At 33.5% G+C, this 23548-nt stretch overlaps 1 protein-coding gene across 6 annotated transcripts; it reads left to right on the top strand.

Moving 5' to 3' along the window:
• The first annotated feature begins 783 nt into the window (after window positions 1-783).
• On the top strand, window positions 784-22767 carry LOC106762208 (endoribonuclease Dicer homolog 3a). 6 transcript variants are annotated; one of them, XM_014645981.2, is made up of 25 exons: window positions 785-1030; window positions 1439-1612; window positions 2222-2335; window positions 4676-4810; window positions 4949-5018; window positions 5679-5743; window positions 6214-6345; window positions 6449-6589; window positions 8084-8213; window positions 8777-8882; window positions 8990-9182; window positions 9284-9444; window positions 12918-13133; window positions 13219-13484; window positions 15395-15669; window positions 15769-16301; window positions 16404-16498; window positions 16765-16991; window positions 17088-17297; window positions 18173-18649; window positions 18738-19004; window positions 19540-19872; window positions 20912-21146; window positions 21493-21604; window positions 21898-22767. In XM_014645981.2, exons 2-25 carry the CDS (start codon window positions 1520-1522, stop codon window positions 22112-22114), a joined length of 4803 nt encoding a protein of 1600 aa, XP_014501467.1. In that variant the 5' UTR covers window positions 785-1030; window positions 1439-1519; the 3' UTR covers window positions 22115-22767. The 6 variants fall into 6 exon arrangements, with proteins under 6 accessions (XP_022636637.1, XP_014501467.1, XP_022636636.1 ...); XM_022780915.1 differs by having other exon boundaries at window positions 1432-1612; window positions 8084-8147; XM_014645980.2 differs by having other exon boundaries at window positions 1432-1612.
• Window positions 22768-23548: the final 781 nt, after the last annotated feature.

Below are 23548 nucleotides of genomic sequence, written 5' to 3'. Positions count from 1 at the left end.
AACCCTTTCATCTTTCTATTTAATCCAATTAAATGTAAAATTAAGAATATTAAAATTAATTTTCTACTATTAGTTATCAATAAATAAATTTGAAAATCTCGCTACTAAATTTTTTTGATGATATTAAAATGGGGATCCCTACTTTCAAATATTATAAAGAGGAGCATTCTGGTAAGTTGTGTCTTAGTTAATAACATGTTTTGAACGTTTTGAAAGATCAAATTTTACCTAAAAAGTTTTAAAACTTATAAACAATCCATCGTCTTCATAAGAAAAAAAGTGAATGTTCAAACGCAGTGAAATTATCTACTTATTTAATTACATATTTTTACTTTAAATTTGGAAGTTTTATGTCATTATTACTCAGATACTTAAAATATAAATAAAATATTTTCTAATTTATCTTTAATATAATGTTAATTCCAATAAGTTTGCTGAAAATAATTATTATATCATATATCTAAAAATAAGAGCTAATTTTTTTATATATATCACAAAAAGTTCATCAGAAACTTAAATTTATATTTGATGTCTTATATTAAATATTTTATTGAACATTTATTTTTACAAAGTTTCACCTCTATTTTCTTATTTTTACTTTGATATAAAATATTATACATAAAAGAATTATCATGAAAATGGAGTTTAGTACCTGAAAAATAAAAAAATATTTGTAGTGACAAATAGAATAAAAAAATAAAAATAAAAATAACAACACCACTTTTTAAAATAAAATTATTTGTATTATTTGTTGTTCCTAAAACTAACAGAATCTTATTTTGTTTACTTTATGTGAACTGAGTACATTAGTCCCTCTCTCCACTCAAAGCTTTCAGTCTTCACAGGGCACACTTCTCCGCTCTGACCCTTTTTCCAGTTTTTGTTTTTCTCTACCCCAGCAAACTCTCATAATGAATTTCAACCATGATTCATCAGACCATAACCAAAATCAAAGTAAAAAACGAAAGCAACCCGATGTTGATAATTATACATCCCTGGAATTGTCTACTTCCAACATGAACCCCAGAAGGTGGTTCTTTTTTTTTTTTTTCAAAACACTGGTTGAATTTTGTATTTCTTGGTTTTTTCAAGGGTTGCGTCATTTTATTTGATTGACCTTCTTCTTTAGTTTTAAAAATTTACACGGGTTTTGCAAAATGCACGGCCTTATTATGTTTTCTCGTGTTTAGGCATAATGGTCTGGGAAGAATGATCACGAAGATTGCGTTTTTCTTATCTTCTAGATCCTTTCTTTTTTAGTTTGATAATAAAGACTGCATTTTGTGTTGTTTTCTCTATCTTTTCTCGATTTTTTTATTCCACTTTGATAATAAAGATTGCATTTTTTGGTATTTTCTCTATCTTTTCTGTTCGAATTTGGTCATAAAGACTGTTTTTGCTATTTTCACGCATTCTTTGTTTAACATATAGTTATCAGATAGAAGTGTTTGAAGTTGCACGGAGAAGGAACACAATAGCCGTGTTGGATACAGGCTCTGGTAAGACCTTGATTGCGGTGATGATTATGAAAGAGGTTGGTCAAACCATCAAGTCTTTGGGAATGAAGAAGCTGATTGTTTTCTTGGCTCCCACAGTTCATCTAGTTAATCAGGCATCTTACAACCTAACTCTCTTTCTGCTTCTGCTTATCTTTCACAAATGTGGTTTATAAAGGGTAAAGTTCTCATCATAACATGAACTAACATGGTCTTAATGTGGTCTGTCTTAGAGGTTAAGCACATCCTCCAATAAAAGGACCTGCAAACTGCTGGCAGTTTACTTCTTGTGCCAAGCAGAATTTTTATTCTAAAAATAATTATAACTTGAAGGGCTTAGTCATGGTGTCTGCAATTAACCCCATCTTTTGTTAAAGTCATAAAGAAAATAATATATTATTCAATGTGTTTACTTGTACCACGCAAAATAGGATTTTGAAAGTTTTGTAATTAAGGTCAGTGGATCTTTGATTACAATGTGTTGAAAGGTTAAAGCTCTTAGGTCATATAGATATCTGAGTATGGGAGTTTAAAAGCTATGTTATTCAATAATGAATTTAGAGTACCTAAAATTGTGGTTACAAGATAATTAGCTCCTAATAACAAGGACATTATTAATATATAGAGGTCCAATAAGTGAGTAATGGGATGTTGTACTCTTCCTTTGTAACAAAGTATTTGATTATTGATTCACAGGCTAAACGGTGTTTGTGTCCACCTTGCAGCAATTCAATAATATAAGATATCTGACAGATTTTCAAGTTGAGGAATACTATGGGGCTAAAGGAGTTGATACATGGACTTTGAAGACATGGGAGCAGGAGATTAGTACCAATGATGTATGTTTATTTATTAACCCGATAATTGATTTCACAAAGATACTTTAGGCTTCATTCTTTTACGTGGGATTCGACATTCATTGATTTGAGCAGTATTATATTGGGCTTGATGACATTTTTGCTTTTGTTCTCTTATTATAATTATGCAGCTTACATTCTTTTCATTATTTACTCATGGAACACAAGATATTACATAATTTAAAACTTATGGTATTTTCTTTGCCACTGTCTCGGTCCATGGTTATCCATTCTTGCTCAACATTGATTGATTGATTGATTGTTGTATACTATTATGTAGATCTCGGGTTTATGATCCTTGGATGGTTTTTGATTCTCCATTCTTGTTTAATGTGAGATATTGACCTAAACTTGTATAATTAATTTAAGAAGTGGAACTTTTAATTGTTCTGAATTGCTAAGCTTGAATAGTAGTAAATTAGTTATTTCAACATGATGTTTTTGGTGAAAAGTTATTCAAACTTTAGTTTGATTAGTCTATAATAGCACAATGAATAAACAAATTGAGTCGGATAGTGTATTGTTAATTTCATTCTTAAAGTTTTTTGGCTCGAGTTTGACATGTTTTGTAAAACTACAAATCTTCTATTTTATTTGTGTACTAACATTTTCTTTTTGTGTTTGGATTTTCAAGCTCAATTTCTAGCACTTGCGAAGTTTCTTAATAATGAATTTTATACCTGTTATAGATGTGATTTGATCTTATTAGAGTTATGATTTGATAGGGAAATATCTTCCCAAATATTTCTCATTATTAGGTATTGATTTTATTCCTTATCATTGTATCTCATTTTCATTTTTGTATCTCTTTTTCACAATCCTCTCTATATTTTATCATATTTCCACTTTTTTGGCCCTTCCTTTTCTTTTTATTCCCTGCATACTACCTCATCATTGTCTTGTCCATTGCCACCTTTTTTGGTGTGACCCACTCTTATGTGCCACACAACTAGAACCTCCATCCTCTAGTAACCAATTCTATCCCCAAAACACAACCCAAGGTGTTGCTCTTTGGGGGATGTTTTGGTGCTTTGCTTCTTTTTGATTGAGCTCCTCCACCTTTGACAACCTTGTTTCATGGCTGTTTAGTTTTGTTGGATATATTATCTTTATCTTTATATTTTATCTTTAGTTAGTTTGTTATTATTTCTTATTTGTATTTTGAACTTAGCCCATCTTTTGAGGAATTTTTTTTTTGTTGCCTCTGCTACTACACCTGTCGATGTTGGTGGCAGCGCTGTTTACCACTGCTGATGACACCGTCATCTACCGCCGTTGTCTACAGTTGCCACTACTTGAGTTTCAGGACCGACAATCACACAATTTTGATCGTCTTGGTCAGGTGACCATCGTGCCGTCAATGATGCCTTCATTAGAGCTCTTACTCGCTTTCAATGCCTTTTGAATTTGTGGATCTGTTCCCTTTTCGTTGTGCGTGTGGCATGACTCATCTCCTCTTAGGCAGCGATTTAGAATGTCGATGTCGCTCTTTTTCCTTTTTCAGGTGTCTTGATTGAAGAATCTTGAATTTTTAAGGTTTCTCTCTCCTGTTCACCCATGACTTCTTCTATTACTGTCTTTTTTGACCTCCCTTTTGTCACCTCTTTGGCAGCTATTTAGAGTGTTGGGTGTTGAAGTTGAGTACCATCCATGGTAGTAGTTGCTTGTGAGATTGCACGACTTAGGCAACTCATCCAACAATTAAAATTATAGGCTCTCATGGTACTAAATTCACGAGACACTCAAGGTACTAACTAAACACATGTCACAATCAATGTCTATTTAGATTGTGCCAAATCCAGTGCATGAGTGGACCGAACAATAGCGATTATTTGTTGCTTTGTGAGAGAAGATACTCTTAGGAGAAATAATCACTATGTTAACTCTATTGACCAACTTGCAAACATGTTCATTAAATCCCTCAAGGGCTCGTGTTGATAACATATGTAACGGGCTTGACTCATGACATATACTCTGGCTTGTGGGGAAGTATCAGAGACATGATTTGATTACATTAAATAAAGAGATATGATATTATTTGATAAGGAAATATCTTACCAAGTATTTCTCCTTATTAGGTATTCTTTATTATAAATAAGAGTAATTGTGTGTATAAATCACACAATCGCAAGCAATCCTCTCTATAGTACCATTTAAAATGACTATTTTCAAGGGAATAATTTCTTCTCTACTAAAATAAATGGGATGTGTTAAAGAAAAAAAAATCAATGTAGAAAGCATGCAGGCATTTCTTCTCTATTGAATATTTGTATAATGACGTGGCTATGTGGTTGCTACGAAACTGATATCTTTGTCTTACAGGTATTGGTTATGACACCTCAGATTCTTTTGGATGCCTTAAGAAAAGCATTCATGCGTATGGAAATGATATGCTTGATTGTTATTGATGAATGTCATAGAGCAACTGGCAATCATCCCTATACAAAAATAATGAAGGTAAGTGCTAAAACATTCTTCTTTTTCCATGTATTTATTTGATCAGACATGATTTTTCATCTTTTTCCTTTAACCTTTGTCTTTTAGGTTAGGAAATAGATTTACAAATAACTTTTGTCTTATGTTATGCCAATGAAGGAATTTTATCACCAAGCAAAGGAAAAGCCAAAGATTTTTGGGATGACAGCATCACCGGTTGGTAAAAGAGGTAACTATTTACTTGCCAACTTTGGCTAACAACAGTGAGTTAAAGAATGCTTTCCTTGTGAGTTCAAAGTATCCAATTTATTCACCAATTCTACCTAGATTGTTTTTCTTTCCTTATTTATCTTGTCATTAGTTTTAGAGGATAGGGAAGGGGGAATTTTTGTGTGGGTTTTCCATTAGAAAACTTTCTCTAGTGATAAAGGAAAGTGAGGAGTGAAGGTAATTTTGTTTTTTAATTTTTTGTATCATAAAGAATAAATAAAAATACATAATTTTTTAGGAAAAACAACTTGGTAAAAAAATTAATTTTTTCAAAGTTATAATTTTTATAATTAGTATAAAAAGCTTTTTAATACAGTTTATCTATTTACAAATTTTATCTACTGTTCCACTCATCCATACTTGCATGGAGAACCAACATTGGTTGGCTTAAATAATCCACATGTATGCCATGATTTGCTGTGCCCTGCTTCCTGATAAAGCCCTTTTCTGTGCATGGTTTATAGTAGTAATTTCCTGTCTTACAGAAGGAGTAACTGTTTTGTGAGGTTCATATGAAAATGATTACTTGTAGTCCAGATTGTGAATAGAAAGACTTGAAAGCATTTGGATTGTACATTGAGAGCTATATGCATTATTTATGTTATATATCCCGAATCAGGTGTTTCCTCCACTACGGATTGCGAGGTTCAAATATCAGAACTTGAAAGCATCTTGGATTCTCAGGTAATATCAATTTCCGTGCATTGATTTGATTTAATTTTTCTGTATGTGTTAGGCCCAAGAGATTGCACACATGAATGAGACAGTTTTGTTGATAATTCTGTACAGAACCAGAATTAGAGTACAAACCCACAAAAACACACATCTAAGCTCTAACAGAGAGCTCTCTATCTCCTGCTCATAACTTCCAGCCATGCATATATCCTTCTAACACATATCTATCTAATATAATAACTTTCCTATGAAATAGTTATGACCCACACATAAAAGACAAGCATAACTGATAAAATAACTGTCATCCATCCACACACATAACAGCCCCTCTAAAATAACTTATTTCAGTTACTCGTTTTCTCTTCTGGTGACAAAGTTTCCATGGCGTGCTGGTTTCTTCTACTGGCCTATCAGAGTGCACGTGATAGGATGTATATACTATTAAAAGAATATAAATGTCTCTTTTTATGTTTATTTAGAGGTATACTGTTGAAGATCGGGCAGAGATGAGTAGATATATATTGTCTGCTAAAGAGAGTTGTAGATTTCATGACCAAGCACGATTTTCTGCCTTGAGTTTGAAACCAAAGATTGAAGCCTTGTGGTCAAAGGTATCTGTGGGTCATCTTGCTAGAGTACTCTGCTATTTTCCCCAATTCTACTCAATATTTCTTACAGCGAAAGATACTGACTGAATTTAACCTGTTTGGACAGTTTGATGCATTGTTATCAGAAAATAAAAGCAACTATATGGATGTGGAGAATAAATTTAAGACACTGTCTCAGCGAATGTCCAATGAACTTGGAAAAATTTTACATTGCCTTGAAGATCTTGGAATCCTATGTGCTTATGAGGTATTTATCAAACTCTCATTGCAGGGAAAAAGTTGCACTGTAAAGAAAAAAAAAGGGAGGGGGGGATATCTTAATTTCTAATGTTTTGTTAAGAGTCATTGAAGTCTATATTTATTAATTGGGGTTATATTTTGTTTACCAATGCATTGCTTCTTATAAATATGATGAAAAAACCCCCTTAAAAGTTTTATGTATTCGAGGTTGGGTAGAAAGTCTTTTTGATATGTGGGAATATCAACATATTATAACATGGCATTTACACATTTATAATTATAAATTAGTAAACGAGTTATTGGTGATGGTATATTGTGGTGTTTTTTTAATAAAATAAGTAGACAAGTAGGCTTGTGTTTTTTATGTGTTTGTCTTATATGCTTTTCAACTTATTTTAATGAGAAAATCTTATTTGCTTCTTAAATTAGTGATTATTTCAAAGATGTGTTAGATTTCTGCTTAAAACAATTGGCACAAAGTGAAGTTGCCCAATAGATATATAAGCCACACTCCAAGACTTCAGTCATGCAATGTGAGACTTCCCAATACTCCCATGCTTAAACAGGCGAGCTTGGTGATTACCAAGATGAGTTATAGATTCTGATACCAATTGTTGGATAAAACACTTACCATTAATTCAAAAGTTATAGTTGATAGTCAGGCGTAACTTTTTTTATTTAAGGTCATATCTATCCTAGTGCCATGATTTGATTGTAACTTGGCCTACTTGGCTAACCCTACGAGACCATTGATGTTGCTTCCAGCAATCTCCTCCTTAACGATTGTTGCATTGTTTTGTTGGGAATCGAACTAGTGACCTTTAGATTTCAGCTTAAAACCAATTTGCATTTAGTGAAGTTGCCCAATAGACATGTAAGCCGCACTCCATGACTTGAGGCAGACAATATGGGATCTTTTAACAAAAATTTCATTTCAAAAACACTTATTTTAAGTTTAACAAACTGACCTATTTTTCTTTTGTAATTAAGAAAGAGTCATTTGTATTTGAATTGGGATTATATTTTGTTAACCAGTACTGTCTTCCTGATCAAATATAAATTTTCAACTCTCAGCTCTTACCCACACAATGTTTTGACTGTAAATTCTTTCTTTTAGCTTTTTGGCTGTGTAGCAAGCCAATTTTTTTTGGTATTTTAAAATAAAACCATATATTAGAAATGAATGCAAATTTTTACACATTCATTTGTATTTGCAGCTCCAACTTTCTAAGCATAGTTTTATCTTTTGTTCATCTCTCTCTCTCACTCACACATAGATGTATGTATGTGTTAGTGGATTCTGTCCTAATTCAACCTTTATAAAACTGACCTATAAGATAAGGTTTTACACATATTTATATATTATAATTTGATCATATATGTAGTTAGGATAGACAGTGATGCTCTCTTAAGAAGTGGTTGCACTTATTTATATATTATATTTTGACCATATTTCTAATTGATGTGGAAACAGATATTATAGCATTCTATATTTGTGCAGGCAGTTAAAATCTGTCACGAGAATTTCTCCAAAACTGAAGGAACGTGTGAAACTTACAGAACAGGTTATCTTCAGTGTATAACTTTTGTTGAAGAAGTAATAAAATTAATTGAAGAATCCCTCCATTGTGGTATGTTTTCTCTATAGTTTCTTCTTCCCAAATGCCCCCTATATTTGTGCGGTCTTTGGGAATTTTCATGAGATTTGAGAATTGAGATTGCAAGTATCAATATTTAATTTTGGAAATCTAGTATAATTTCATTAGTTTATCTGCAACTAGTATATTTAAAAGAATTGTTATAAAGTCTATTTATGATAATATGTTGCAAGATTTTGCTGATGCTTAATATGTAGCAATGTTTTATATCAGCAATAATTTTTTATTCATGTTCCTTTGTTTTTAGAATGCTTGGTTTTCTGTTTGAATGTGTTAATGGCACACTTTCCATATGTGCATTCTGATTTTGACATCACAAGCAATCTGTTGCAATGCAAAAACGTTATGGATAACTGGATCTTCCTCATTAGTTTTTTATTTGGTTCACAATTATTTAAGAAATTACAGTAGCATGCTTTTTTAGACATTTTTTTAGAAACGACACCATGCTATAAATGCTTATGTGACATGGTAAATTTGTTCATTCATTTCACTGACTTAATCTCTGCCAACTGATTTAACTAACATTGCTGCAGATGATAAAAACATTTTGGGGGTTGATTTTGATTATTCAAAGGCAGAAGATATGGGACACATATCTCCCAAGTTACTTGAACTTATTAAAATCTTCCAATCACTTGGGTATGGCACTATGATATATTGTTATGGTCATATAAATAGTTTTCCTTTGAAACAAAGTTGTACTATGTAATATAGCAAATTGGTAATGTATATTTCTGTGTTTACAGAGAATCTAGTCAGGTGTCGTGCCTTATTTTTGTTGATAGAATCATTACAGCTAAGGTGATTGAAAGATTTGCAAAGAAAGTTCCCCAAATTTCTCATTTCTCAGTTTCCTATTTAACTGGAAACAGTACATCGGTTGATGCTGTGGCTCCTAAAAGGCAGAAGGAAATATTGGAATCTTTTCGCTCTGGAAAGGTAATTATGTACTGCATCATGCGGGTCAAGTAATGTGCAATAATTTGTTTTAAATGTTGGTATTGAAAATCTAATAAATAGATTATCAATGCTTTGTTTAGGTCAATCTATTATTTACTACTGATGTACTTGAGGAAGGAATTCATGTGCCAAACTGCTCATGTGTGATAAGATTTGACCTCCCAAAGACAGTTCGTAGTTATGTCCAATCTCGCGGAAGATCTAGGCAGGCTAACTCCCAATTTGTTGTGATGTTGGAGAGGCAAGTATTCTGATTCTCACAACCTGGTTGGTGCTGGAGATTCCTTCTTCATTGAACACTCTTAGTACTTATTTTCAAGTGTGTTCACTTATTCAAAATTGATATAGTGAGGACGTATAAATGGGAAGAGGAATTTAATTTTGTATATTTGTTAGAAGCCTCATATTGACTAGAGATAAGACCAATTTACAAGTAGATGTAAACCTTATTTTAAAGATGATTTTGTGGTTGAGTTAGGTTTAAAGTCCATTTCTTAACATGGTATTAGAGTCATGTTAGTGTACGTTATTGTTTGTTGACTCTCTTGTTCCACCCACAATCGGACCATCACTAATATCTAGTCAATGCTCGAGGTGTATATGTTTGGGCTAAAGGGGGTTTGTTGGATATCTCACATTGACTAAAGATAAGATCAATTTACAGTATATAAGTGGGTGCAAACCTCACTTTACAAGTTGGTTTAATGGAGTTGAATTAGGTTTTAAGACCACTTCTTAACGTAGGGTCATGGGTTTGAGCCTCTATCCTAGTGAAGTTTAATGTTTGTTGAGTTTATTCACTTGCTATCCGACCACCACGAATATATATAGTCCTACTCTAGAGATATATATGTTTCGATGTGAGGAGGTGTGTTGGAAGTCTCACATTGACTAGAAATCACATTGACTAGAAATATGACTAATTTTTAGTATATAAGTAAGTGCAAACTTCATCTTTCAAGTCGATATTGTAAGATTGATTTAGGTTTAAACTCCATTTCTTAACAATACTAATCTAGGCTTGTAAATGGGAATGGTCTCCTGGAAATTCTATGTCTAGAAAATGAGAAGGAAATACAACAAATTCTATTTTTTGTTTTACGATTTTGTTCACCATTTTTACTATCAATAGGACATACTTGCGATGCTTACATAGTCAACTCTATATCATTCTAGCATGAGTTTTGGTAGGTCAACTTCCCAACTATGCTCCTTGTTAGGATATAAAGAGAAGAGAGATTCTGTAAGATGGTTGGAATATTCATGAGTTAGTTACTAGAGGTGTTAGTTAGATATAAATAGGGAAAGGAGAGGAGAGAAAATGATGCTAATTTTGCATATTGAGCTTAGCTCTGGCAAACCTTTGGATGAGAGATTTCATTTTAGATGTTCACTACATTCATTCTTAACAAAATCTGGAAACTGATTGCATACTGTGGACAGATCTTCTCAAATAGCATCTTCTGGCAGCTTGCCCTATCAATGCACCAATACCCGAGGAATTTATGTACCCAAATTATTCTGTTTTGGTGACTAAAATCTGCATAGGTTGATAACTGTGTAAATCTGATTCATCTGGATGGTCTCCTATGGCCTTCTTAAGTTGAGAAACATGGAAAACTGAATGTTTGCAGGCTTGTTCTGGAAGTTGTAACTTGAATGCCACTGCTCCAACATTTTGTGAAACCAAATAAGAGGTCTATAACATCTGGCTGACAGTTTAGGGTGAAGTTTAGATATGGAAATTTGCCTATGAGGTCTAATCTTTAAGTAAACCCAATCCCCAGGCTCAGTCAAGAATATTTTCCTGTGCACATGATAGGACTATGAGGGTCTATGTTAGAAGAAAGGGAGTTAAAAAACAACTGTTAGAATCTGTTTCATTAGCAATATTATTTCTGTCAGGATTTGTGTTTTATTGTTTCCTTATTTAACATATTATAATTACAATATATTGTTAAATATAGTGAAAATTATATATGGGATTAATCTTCCTTGTGTTAAATATACACATAGGATCTTCTATTTATAATAGAAGAAATATGAGCTAAGCCCAAAATACAAATAAGAAATAATAACAAATTAACTAAAGATAAAAGATAAATATAAACTAAATATAATATATCTAACACTCCCCTCAAGCTGGTGCATACAAATCGTAAGTACCAAACTTGTTAGTAAAATAATCCATAAAGACTTAGTGAAAATATTTGCTTCTGCACTTGAGAGACACCAAATTGTTAATGATTTGCAAGACGACATAGAAGATGAAATACCAACCAAGAAGACTCCCCCTGAGCAACAAATCTAAGAGGTTGTTCCATGTAAATCTCTTTTTGCAAATCGTCCTTGAGAAATGCCACCAGGGGATAAAGAGGTAATTGTTGGAAAGCCACCAAGGCTATAAATAAACTAACAAATCCATCTTTTCCATGGGAAAAAAAAACATATATGGACGGGTCAAACACAATGGTGATAAAAGAGAGGATAGAAGAGACAACAGTGGAAGAAGCCATAGATAAACAGCAGAGAGAAACTATAAAAATAAAAAATTCTTCAATCAAAACACCTGAAAAAGGAAAAGAGCAACCTCGGTGCTCTAAATAACTACCAAACATGCCACAATGCACGACAAAAAAGGGAGCAAATCCATGACTTTAAAAGGAACTCAGATGAAAGCGTCGTTAATGGCATGGTAGTCACCTGGCTGAGACGATCAAAACCATGTGATCATCAGTCGAAACTTAATCTCTGATAGTGATAGCGATAGACGACGGTGCCGACGACAGCAGTAGATGGCGCCACCTCCAGCAGCGGCGGATATAGTGGCAGAGGCACCAGAAACTTTGCTTTTTTTTTTTTTTTTTTCTACTAAAAGAACCTTAGGCACTAGATACCATGTTAAAATATAGTGAAAATTATATATGGGATTAATTTCCTTTGTGTTGAATATACACATAGAGTCCTCTATTTATAATAGAAGAAATATGGACTAAGTCTAAAATACAAATAAGAAATAATAACAAACTAACTAAAGATAAAAGATAAATATAAACTAAATATATGATGAGGATATCCCTGAATTATAGGGATCTGGTTTTGTCTTGGAGCTATTATTATACTTCCTAAAATAGTTTTGTTGCCTTGTATATATAGATTGTATTCTCAGCGTAATAAGATGAATCATTCTACCCAAAATTATGATATGGTATCAGCGCTCTCGAATTTTGGGTGCCGCCTCTGACTGCGCACACCAAAACCCTAGACAGCAGCCTTCATTACTGCCACCATCCCTTTCAGGACAGCCTTCATTGCTGTCAATTGATTTTTCGGGTCGCCTTTATTCACCTCTCCCATCGAATGTAACTCTGTCCATTCAATATGTGGCCAGTGAGAGGACATGCGTGCCCTTTGATCCAGCTGTTAAGATGGGTACCAGTCTTCACCTCGAGTGAGCCTTTTGGTTTTTCTCCTTCCATGGTTTGGTTGGCAAGAGCTACCAGAGATGGTTAAGATTGAGTTCTGATACCTTGCAGAAAAATGAATATTTTCACTGATTTGAAACAGATAAACATGAGGATGTATAAATAGGAAGAGGAGATTAGTTATGTACAAACCAAGTTGCATAATTCTGATTGATTTCTGTAGATTAAACCCTGTAATTCTAATGTAATTGCTTTCCTTAATTATCAGCATTAACACTTGCATCTACAGGGGAAACCTGAAGCAAAGAAATCAACTCTTTGACATCATTAGGAGTGAGCGCTCCATGACTGATGCATCTATACATAAGGACCGTGAATCTAATTTAAGGGTATTTACAGTGGGGAAAACAGATACATACTATGTGGATTCTACTGGAGCTTGTGTGACTTTAGATTCTAGTGTAAATCTTATCCACCGATACTGTGGAACACTTCCCCAAGATCAGTAAGATTGGATCCTGTCATGCCTGACTTCTTTTTAACTATTTGAAACATAGTCTTTATGTTCTTCTGCGTGCAATTTGGATTAGGTACTCCTCTGCAAAGCCCACTTATGTGTCTCTGCCAGTGGAAGGGGGTTACCAATGTAAATTAACATTGCCATCTAATTCAGTCCTCCAGACAATAATTGGTCCATTAGGAAAAGATATTCGTTTGGCAAGGCATCTTGCTTGTTTCGAAGCTTGTAAGAAGTTGCATCAAATGGGTGCTTTAAATGAACATTTGGTTCCATTCATCGAAGATGTTTCAGAAGATGACCATATCGTGAAAAATAAAGAATCTAGTTCGGGGGCAGGTATAATCATCAGCTAATTTTGTATTTACTTTTTATAAACTGTGGTTAAATATTTATTTTAATTTATTAAAGTTTGCATTATATTGCTGACACCTCTGACTTCCCAGATACTGGTTGTGCATATTTCAAATATCTTCTGTAGGTCTTCTAATACAATTTCTATCCTTTTTGACTTCATGAACCATATCAGAATTGATTTCATATTCAATACTAACAAAACATCACCATCATGTATTTTGTTTGTACATAGCCAGGACAAACATCCAAGTCTAGGTTGCAAAATATGTATAATTGATTTTTTACAATGTGACAAACCTTTTGTCCTATGTGTTTGATTAGCTGTGTAAGCTACAGATTTTCCATCAGTTGATTATATTTATAATTTCTTTTTTTCTAAAATCAATGAGGACAAAATTAGTTTCATGTGATATGTTTACTGAAGTTATTTCAAGATAATGTGTTCATTTGGATTGTATGAAATGTTTTAAATAATTGCTTTTTGAATGGTTACCAGAGTGAAATAATTAGGAATCAATAATAAAAAGGCTTCAATTTCATACATTTTATGAGAAAGATCTTTTTTACCATAAAAGCGTGCACCTTTTCTCTTTATATGACATCTCTTCATGTGTCCCTTTATTATAACTTATTTTCTAATTATTCAATATTTTGAATTTAGAAATAAAATAAAATAAATAGATATTATTGAACAAATGCAAGCATGTGATGAATTATTGCCATTTATTTGGTAGAAGGTAAACTCTTATGCGTTTATCAATCCTCAATGACTGTTATATTTGGATTGGATACTATGATTATGTATTTTTAATATTATTATAAGGTAAAATCTTATGAACTTACATAATCTCTGAAGTTTGACAACCATGGATTGAATGAGTATGCTTGCAGGTTTAAAATGTTTAAGGTGCATGATGCCCAGTGTAGTCAAAATAGCTATTTAAAACGTGGAATCGCACGATTTTGCGATTCCACCCACCATGTCCAATTTAGAGCCCTTGCAAGATTGTGCCAAAGTGAAATTGGTGGGATCATTGTGGAAGATTGTGGAAATGGTGGAATTGCCATGTGTCCATGATAGGTTCTTTTAATCAAGAACCTATAGAACGCACACAGTACACGCACCCAACACGCAACTCAGAACTGTATAACCTCTGTATATTGCCAAACAATGATGAATACAAGATACCCAGAGAGCTTAACCTCTCCCCAAAGAACTCCAAGAGTTCCCGCACAATTAATAAGACTTCAAAAACTCCCTCTCCCAAAGCACCCCAACCCCTTTTATACAGATTTCTTCCTAACTACTTCCTAACTACCAGTAGAGGCCTAACAGTCCATCTTGTTTTTCATTATGGGGTTTTGGGTTCTCCATCGCACAACTCTTTTTGGGTTAAAACCCAAGGTCAATAAAAAAGATTGTTCTCCTTCGTGATAACTATGTAATTGATGTTACATTTAACCTTCCTTTTTGTCCACTAAGAAACCACCCTCTCCAAAATAAAACCTGACTAGTTGTGGCTCTTCCAGTTGCTCAACCATACCATAGGTGAAGCTAAGAGGATGCATACCACTCATGATTTCACTTTTTCTCCTTCACTCATGATTTCACATTTTTCTCCTTTGCTCATAGTTGTGACTATTTATTTTTTTGTAAAATTTTGTATTTATGTATATCATATTTATGTAGAGACTAGAATCTACAATCCGTTTTATGATCCCACAATTTACGATGTTGAGTCATTCACCATCCTAATTTTTATCTCAATTTTAACTACCGTTATAATGCCTATGTCAGAATGTGATGATGTGACATTGTTCCTTTTCTAAGGGAATCTACAGTATCTTTGTTTGTGTTAAAATGCATTTTGATTTGCTTTTGGCATTTGAAGGAACCACAAAGAGAAAGGAGTTACATGGAACAGCCAACATTTGTGCACTAAGTGGTGCATGGGGAGACAAACTTGATGTTGAAGCCAGATTTTTTGCCTACAAACTAGAATTCACATGTAGTATTGTTAGCGAAATATACTCTGGGTTTGTTCTTTTGGTTGAGTCAAAGCTTGATGATGATGTGGGAAATATTGAATCAGATCTTTATTTAGTCTCAAAGGTCGTGAAAGCTTCTGTCTCTTCATGTGGGCAAGTTGATTTGGATGCTAAACAGGTATAAAGGTTTTTATCTGACATACTCCTGTCTCTAACATCTTTTAATCTCATTTATTTTGGAAGTTAACTTAATCCTTGTTTGTTTGTTCTTTACTAGATGATGAAAGCAAAATGCTTCCATGAGCTTTTTTTCAATGGTTTGTTTGGTAGATTGGTGTTTAGGTCAAAATCGGCAGGAGGAGAAACAGAATTTTTACTACAAAAAGACACAAAATCATTATGGAGAGCAAAACACTTATATTTGCTTCTACCACTTGAGAAATTGAATGGTATTTGTGAGGGAGCCTTGCAAATTAATTGGCATGGAATTGATTCTTGTGCATCTGCTATCGAATTCTTAAGGAGAAGATATTCTTTGGTCACTGGAGATTGTGATGATAACGGAATAGTCAAATCACCTCAGGATACCAGTTCAGTGGAGATGGAATATGTTGGAACAAACAAGATTCACTTTGCTAATTGTGTGCTTGATGCTGACAATATAAAAAACACGTTGGTTTTGGCGATTCATACTGGAAAAATATATTGTATCATTGACATTGACAGTAACCTGTTTCCTGAAAGTTCTTTCTGTGGAAATAATGAAAAATCCAAGGAACACGTTACCTACTCAGATTATTTCAGTAAAAGGTGCATAATTTGTTTTACTCCACCCGATACATGTGATTTTGCAGGCCTTGTCATTCCTACATTATTAGTATACTTGACTAAACAACTTCAAATTTTGATCAGGTATGGGATTACCCTGAGACATCCGAGACAGGCTCTTTTATTATTAAAGCAAAGTCATAATCCACACAATCTTCTTTTTAACTTTCATGAGGAAGGTTCGTTTTTCCTAATTCAAGTGTTCATCTTGTGGCTCTTATATGCTGTTTAACATTTCTGTATTATGATTTAATGAAATTTCATTTAAAATTGAAATTTACCATCTCCGTTGAAGCTGTCATGGGGAATTACATTTTACTTTGTGATGATTTGAAAGAACTGATAGTGGATACGAGCTTCTCTATTACTTTCTGTCTTGATAGAATTTATTGAATCCTTGCATGACCATGGTTAACTTCCATTATATGTTTTTGGAAACGAGCAGATGCACGAGACAAATCATCACAAATTGGCTCTACAACCTCCAAAGTGCCTGCACATGTTCACCTCCCACCCGAGCTTTTATATGTTCTTGAATTTAAAAGAAACGTGTTGAGGTCATTTTACTTGTTGCCATCTCTAATGTACCGCATTGAGTCATTAATGTTATCTAGTCAGCTTAGAGAAGAGATAGATGGTCAAACTAGCAAGTCCAACATAAATAGCTCACTGGTTTGTTCTTGGATAAAAGTACTCATTGATTGTTGATTTCTATTCTCAATATGATAATCTTCTTATGTGTTTTTCTTTTCTTTTGTTAAATGTTAGATTCTAGAGGCACTTACAACTTTGAGATGCAGTGAAAGTTTTTCAATGGAACGTCTTGAGTTGCTAGGAGATTCTGTTTTAAAGTATGTGGTGAGCTGTCACCTCTTTCTTAAATATCCCAAGAAGCATGAAGGACAATTATCTGCCAAACGATCTCTAGCAGTTTGTAATTCAACCCTTCATAAATTGGCAATAGAACGTAAATTACAGGTATGCTTTGTTGTTTCCTTCTTGTGTTATTGTTTTGGAGCTTAATGTATAAGTTAAAGGCTCGCAAAATGTGGACAAAGCACAAACACAACAATAGCGAGTTAAAATGATTGTTAAGAAGTGGATTTTAAGCTTAACTCAACCCCACAATTGGTTTTTAAGATAAACTCTAACAATGACTCTAATATCATGTTAAGAAGTGGACTTTAAATCTAATTTAATCCTACAAAACCGACTTATAAAGTGAGGTTTACACTCATTTATATATTCTAAATTAGTCTTATTTCTTATTAATGTGGGACTTTCAACAATGATCAATTGTGAGCCAAATAAATTCTGTCTTGAGAGAGAATCAAACTCTTGACCAGATGAAAATTTTGATACCAGTTAAAAACCCATTGGATGATTAATTTGGATCAGGTGCTAAGATACTTCTTTATTCTAACAAACACAAGTTCAACCCATGCATTTATTTATTCCCTTACTGTTATGTATCAGTATCAATATTAGAAATCATATTTGTTAAAAAGCTGCCTTAGTTGTTATCACCCTTCTTGTCCCACATTGACTACAACCATGAGATAAATTGAGCTTATAAAGCCTAGGCAGTCTTTACTTACAAATAAGCTTTCCAGGGCTAAGTTTTAAGTCCCAAGTCTAAGAATGTTACATTCAGTAAGTTTGGGGGTGATTATTTTCTTTATTTTCAACAGATTAACATTTGCAAATAGAAACATTATAAATTTGAAAAATTATATACTATTTTCATTCCCACCTTATTTTTGTTGTTTAATTCTTAATATCATCGAGACTTTAAGTGGTGGATAAGCATTGGAATGAATTAATGTAAGGTTTTCTGTCATTTTATCTGTCAGGGTTATATTCGAGACTCTGCATTTGAACCACAACGTTGGGTTGCTCCGGGACAGCGTTCTATACACCCTGTTTGTTGTGATTGTGGATTGGAAACCCTTGAAGTGCCTTTAGATGTTAAATTCCACACCGAGGATCCCAAAGTTGTGGTTGGGAAGTTTTGTGACAGGGGTCACCGCTGGATGTGTTCTAAGACTATTTCTGACTGTGTTGAAGCTCTAATAGGAGCATACTATGTGGGGGGTGGACTATTTGCATCACTTAATGTGATGAAATGGCTTGGAATTGAAGCAGAACTTGAACTATCCTTGGTTGACGAAGCAATCACTGCTGCCTCTCTGCATACTTGCATGCCAAAAGAAAGTGAGATTGCAATCCTTGAAAAGAAAATTGGGTATGAATTTTCTGTCAAGGGACTCTTACTGGAGGCTATCACACATTTGTCTGAGAAGGAACTTGGGATTGGCTGTTGTTACGAGGTAGCTGTGAAGTTTCATATATTCTTGAGTAATTTATCAATATTTAACTTGTAAAGTTTCTTAATGCAACTTATTGATATTGTGGCAGAGGCTTGAATTTCTTGGTGACTCAGTGTTGGACCTGCTTATCACATGGCATTTATATAAGAGTCACACAGATATTGATCCAGGGGTGTTGACTGACTTGCGATCTGCCTCTGTCAATAATGACAACTTTGCTCAAGTTGCTGTTAGACATAACCTTCACCAGCATCTCCTACATGGCTCAGGATTATTACTGAGCCAGATATCAGAATATGTTAAGGCCATTTCTGAATCGGATCCTAGATCACTTCCAAGCATTAGAGCTCCGAAGGTTGGTTTTGTTGATCATTGGATTATAGCATGTGTACCTATACACAAACACAGACAAAAAGAAGAAACTCTATCTGAAAGATAAACTAATCCTATCTAAAAGATAAAATATAAACTAATCTATCTAAAAGATAGAAGATAAACTCATCTTAAATAGAATACTACATATCTTCTTACAGTGAACAATATTATTAGCATTGTGGTTTGTAAATTGTTTTCAATGTTTGCAACATCAAACAAAGATGAATGAAATTCATTTTACTTTCTTATCCATACATACAATGGAGAAAATGGTAAACTAATAATGGCAATCTTTTAGTCAAATAAATCAAATTGCACAAATCTAAACATTTTAGTGGTTTTCTTCATGCATGCAACATAGAGATTTACAAATTTCAAATAAAGTCCTATTTTATTTCCCAAATAGAGATTGTCATTTTCAAATAAAAACAATTCCTGAATCATGTGGCACAAAACATATATGCAAGACTTCTTCAAAAGTTGTAACATGTTTCTTTCTGTTATAAATGTCACAGGCACTTGGAGATCTAGTGGAAAGTATTGTTGGCGCAATGCTAATTGATTCCAAGCTCGGTCTAGACCGAGTGTGGGAGGTTTTCTGTCCTCTCTTATCCCCCATAGTTACACCTGAAAAACTTGAATTGCCCCCGTTTCGTGAATTAAATGAATTGTGTGATTCTCTTGGGTACTGTATAAAAGTAAATGAAAACTGTGAAAAAAAGGGATCCATGATGCAAGTTGAGGTTAGTGTACAGTTGCCAAATGATTTGTTGGTTCGTGAAGGAAAGGGGCCAAATAAGAAAACTGCAAAAGGAGAAGCTTCTTTTCATTTGTTGAAGGACCTTGAGGTTTGTTCTTTTATGATTGTGTTCCAGAATCTTCTTTTCCCCTTTGTTAATGTTAAGGTTTTTCTTAGAAATTGAATTATAGGCCTAATTTAATTTTATAAAATCGATTTGTAATGTAAAATCTACAAACATTTACATACTATAGTTTGGCTACATGTTTAGTGGATGTGGGATCCCTGTCACAATCTCTCAAACCAAGGATTGAACCTATCGAGCATAGGAATACAAGGGGATACTAGAGAGCAGATGATACAATAAGTCCAACAAACTTTTGTTGGATGGACCTTAATATCATTTTTAATCTCATGAATAATCAATGAGTATATTCTTTACGGATATATTTGTATGTATATAAAAAGACAAGTACAAGTATATTCCAGCCTCTGATTCTTAACCTAAAGCTAGGTACACCCAGAATCAGCTTTATGTAAGTTGTACACTACTATAACAAACATTTTAACAGTCTTCTAAAATTCTTGCACATGTTGTGTTAATCTTTAGTCAGTGAATAGTTTATTTAGGGACAATGTTTCTTATATTGAGAATTCATAACCTTCTATATTTTTGGTGAATAAGATGCTAGTAAATGCTTTGTAAACTATAGAAATATGTTCACCTGAACATAAACAGGGAGAAATGAACTTTTCCAAATTGATGATCATGATTGAAATATCGCAAAAGAAAACGTATAATGGATCAAGCTAACAAAATGTATAAAATATTTCAGTTATGTTGTGCCTGGGTAGTTTCAAATTTGTTCTTCCCTTTGTGTAGCCTACCTTCGTTAACTGAAAAAAGTGGCTAACAGATGGGATTCCATACTTTATAACATGGGGTTAAAATAAATACTGTGAGTAGTGTCTGCATTTGCACTAAATACTACTACAAAATGAACCATCGGAAATATTTCTCTAGATACCTTTTGTCCTGTCCACCTTACCTGCACAGCTTTCAAAATATTTTTCGATTTTTTTCATTCTTCTGGTATCCAAATTTGTATGTTTTATTGACCAATTGGCTTATACTCATAATCCTGCAGAAGCGGGGAATTTCATATTGTAATTTCATGTCCAAGGGAAAAAGGGATAATTCTGTCCATATCAATGATTCACCTCATCTCAAAATGGATTCTAGTGCTTGTTTTACTCTTAACGAAGAACATTCCTCAGAGTTACATAAAAGGAACAGATTTGATAAAACAAACCCAACTGAAAGTATTTTGCCTCTCAAATACTCTTCTGGTGACGACTTTGGTTTTAGTGCTCCAATTCCAGGTTTGCACTGACTTCTTTTTCTCGTTTAATATCAAGTTTTGTCACCCCCGTGGCAGTGTCCACTTTTGGAAAACTTTCTCCGTTTCCTTCTTTGTAGTTAAATGTTTAGTTTTTTAGAACAAGCAGACAAATTAGAGCAAATTGAAGTGTGATGTGTTTATTTCCATTGTCTATCATGCAATTTTCTTCTTCTCAGGCTCCATATACTCATGCTTATAATTTTTTATGAAGAATGGAAAAATATCTGCTATATCGGTTATGTGAAACATCTTATCACTCTCCTGCTGAAAGAGTTAATTTGTTAACTACCTATGGATTAACTTCAATTTTTATTCATGTTACACAGTTAAGTTATCAATTAAAACGAAAAAGGGAGGACCACGGACCACACTATTTGAGGTGTGTAAGAAACTTCAGTGGCCAGTGCCTGCATTTGATTCAACAGAATATAAAGATAGGTGAGCCCAGGAACTAATTTGTCCTTTCAACTGCTTGAGCTGGCTGAATCTTGCAGAATTTTTGATATGTAGAATTACATGAAGGATTCTTATATGTATAATATGTGAACAGAACTGATTCCTATACCTTTAAGATCAAGTGTTTCAAAAATAATAGGTTTGGTATGGCAAAAAAGGATACTCTAACTGATATTATTGTTTTTATATGGTGTGGAGCAAAACATGTGATGTGCAGATAATAGAATTGGTAATGTCATGGCACGTGAATCTGACTAGTCTTTATTCTGTAACAGATCTCTATTTGAATCCTGTGAAGCTCTGCAAGGAAGCAAGGGACTGAACTGTTTTGTGTCGAAAGTTACCTTGTGCATACCCAAGTATGGAAATATAGAGTGCCAAGGAGAAGCTAGAAGTGATAAGAAAAGCTCCTTTGACTCTGCTGCAGTTAAAATGCTTCTTGAGCTGCAAAAATTGGGAAAAGTTGAAATTGATCCTCCCCTTTCTAGTTAAGGGGAAGAGAAAGGAAGGGAAAAGATTATAAGAGAAGGGCTGGTACTACAATTTTGTGGCCCCAAAAAACATGAACTGATGTTTTGGGGTTGCAAATTTGTGTTGCTAGTATTGTGACCCAAAGTAGAAAAAGATTGGGATTGGAAACAACGAGGTGGTCCTTTTCCTTCCCTTTCCTTTCATTCTCTGGGGGAAGTTTGTAGTTTTTATTTAGAAATAAAACTGTTAGGCATGTCTTTGATGCTATGATATTGCATCTACATGTATCCACCAAAAAAATAATGCATGTACATGTATCTGATATCGGGGTGCTGGGCAAGAGAAAGAAAGAATAAAGTTGCACAAATAAGCAATGCTGAAATTGGGTCTGTAAGCTTATGAAGTATGGGTGTATGAAATATAATTTATTGTTGTAAGCTACTTTGTGTGTGCCATTTTTATAATACATGAAATAATTATTCAAAAATAAAGGATTGACAAACTCAAATATAAATAATGTATTCGTTTAATTTGATTTATGCTTTGTTTTTACCGTCTGTATGATATAATTTTGGATTCAATATTAACTGGTTACATATAATTCAGAAAACATTGGTTTTCTCAGCCTTTTTAATACCTCTCAAAAAAATGTTTATCTAGCATACTTTTCACAATAGATATTCAAAAGAATTTCCTAAGTCAGTTTGTGATATTTCTAGTGGATTGGATTTATCTTGCAATCAATCTAAATTCTGTCTAAGTACCTTTCTACCTAGAGTTTCCCAAATACACTTTCTATGGACTCAACTACGAATTCTTGCATTGTTAGAGATCCAATAAAAGACATCTTCAAGAACGAGGCCGATAATGATGGTCATGGTTCTGATGATTCAGTGTCTGAGGAAGATTTGTCAGGTTAAATGCATAAACTCTGGTGGCATCTCAATATAAAATGGGAAGGTGCAGGAACAATTATGAATATTGTAAAATCAATTCATGTAATAAATATGCAATGCAACATTTTTTCTTTGGAGACATTATGTACCAAAAAAATTGTTTATTTTGTTAATAATCACCTTAAAAATTATATCCACAATTATTCATTATTGAACGCAAATGTAACTCCCTAGTTAATCATCAAACTGTTACTTTTCAGGTGATATATGCTATCAAGATTAAAAAAATTATTTAATTTCTAGCTATACAATCAAATTGTCAATAAATTTCCAAAAGGATGTTTTCTTCACCCGATATTTTCTTTTATCAATGAAGTCACTAAAATAAAAAGGTAACTCTTCCACCCTCCCTCCGAATTGACACCTATGTAATAGACCGAACTTCTTGTATGTTCCAGTTTTGACCAATAACATCAAGATGATTTTGTAATATTATAAATCGAGAAATGTCTCCAGCAGAAATTAATTGTTTAAACATGGTGAATGTAACTTTCCCTTT

The sequence above is a fragment of the Vigna radiata genome, chromosome 5 (genome assembly GCF_000741045.1).
Source record: "Vigna radiata var. radiata cultivar VC1973A chromosome 5, Vradiata_ver6, whole genome shotgun sequence".
Classification (NCBI taxonomy): Eukaryota; Viridiplantae; Streptophyta; class Magnoliopsida; order Fabales; family Fabaceae; genus Vigna; species Vigna radiata.
This window is presented reverse-complemented; position numbering and strand designations above follow the sequence as displayed.

What these genes read in the sequence shown, in the direction of transcription:
- LOC106762208 (XM_014645980.2), top strand. Translation starts at nt 912, where the DNA reads ATGAATTTCAACCATGATTCATCAGACCATAACCAAAATCAAAGTAAA. An exon ending in TTGATTTGGATGCTAAACAG is followed by an intron (nt 15,670 to 15,768) that starts GTATAAAGGTTT and finishes GTTCTTTACTAG; the next exon opens with ATGATGAAAGCAAAATGCTT. An exon ending in TCAACAGAATATAAAGATAG is followed by an intron (nt 21,605 to 21,897) that starts GTGAGCCCAGGA and finishes ATTCTGTAACAG; the next exon opens with ATCTCTATTTGAATCCTGTG.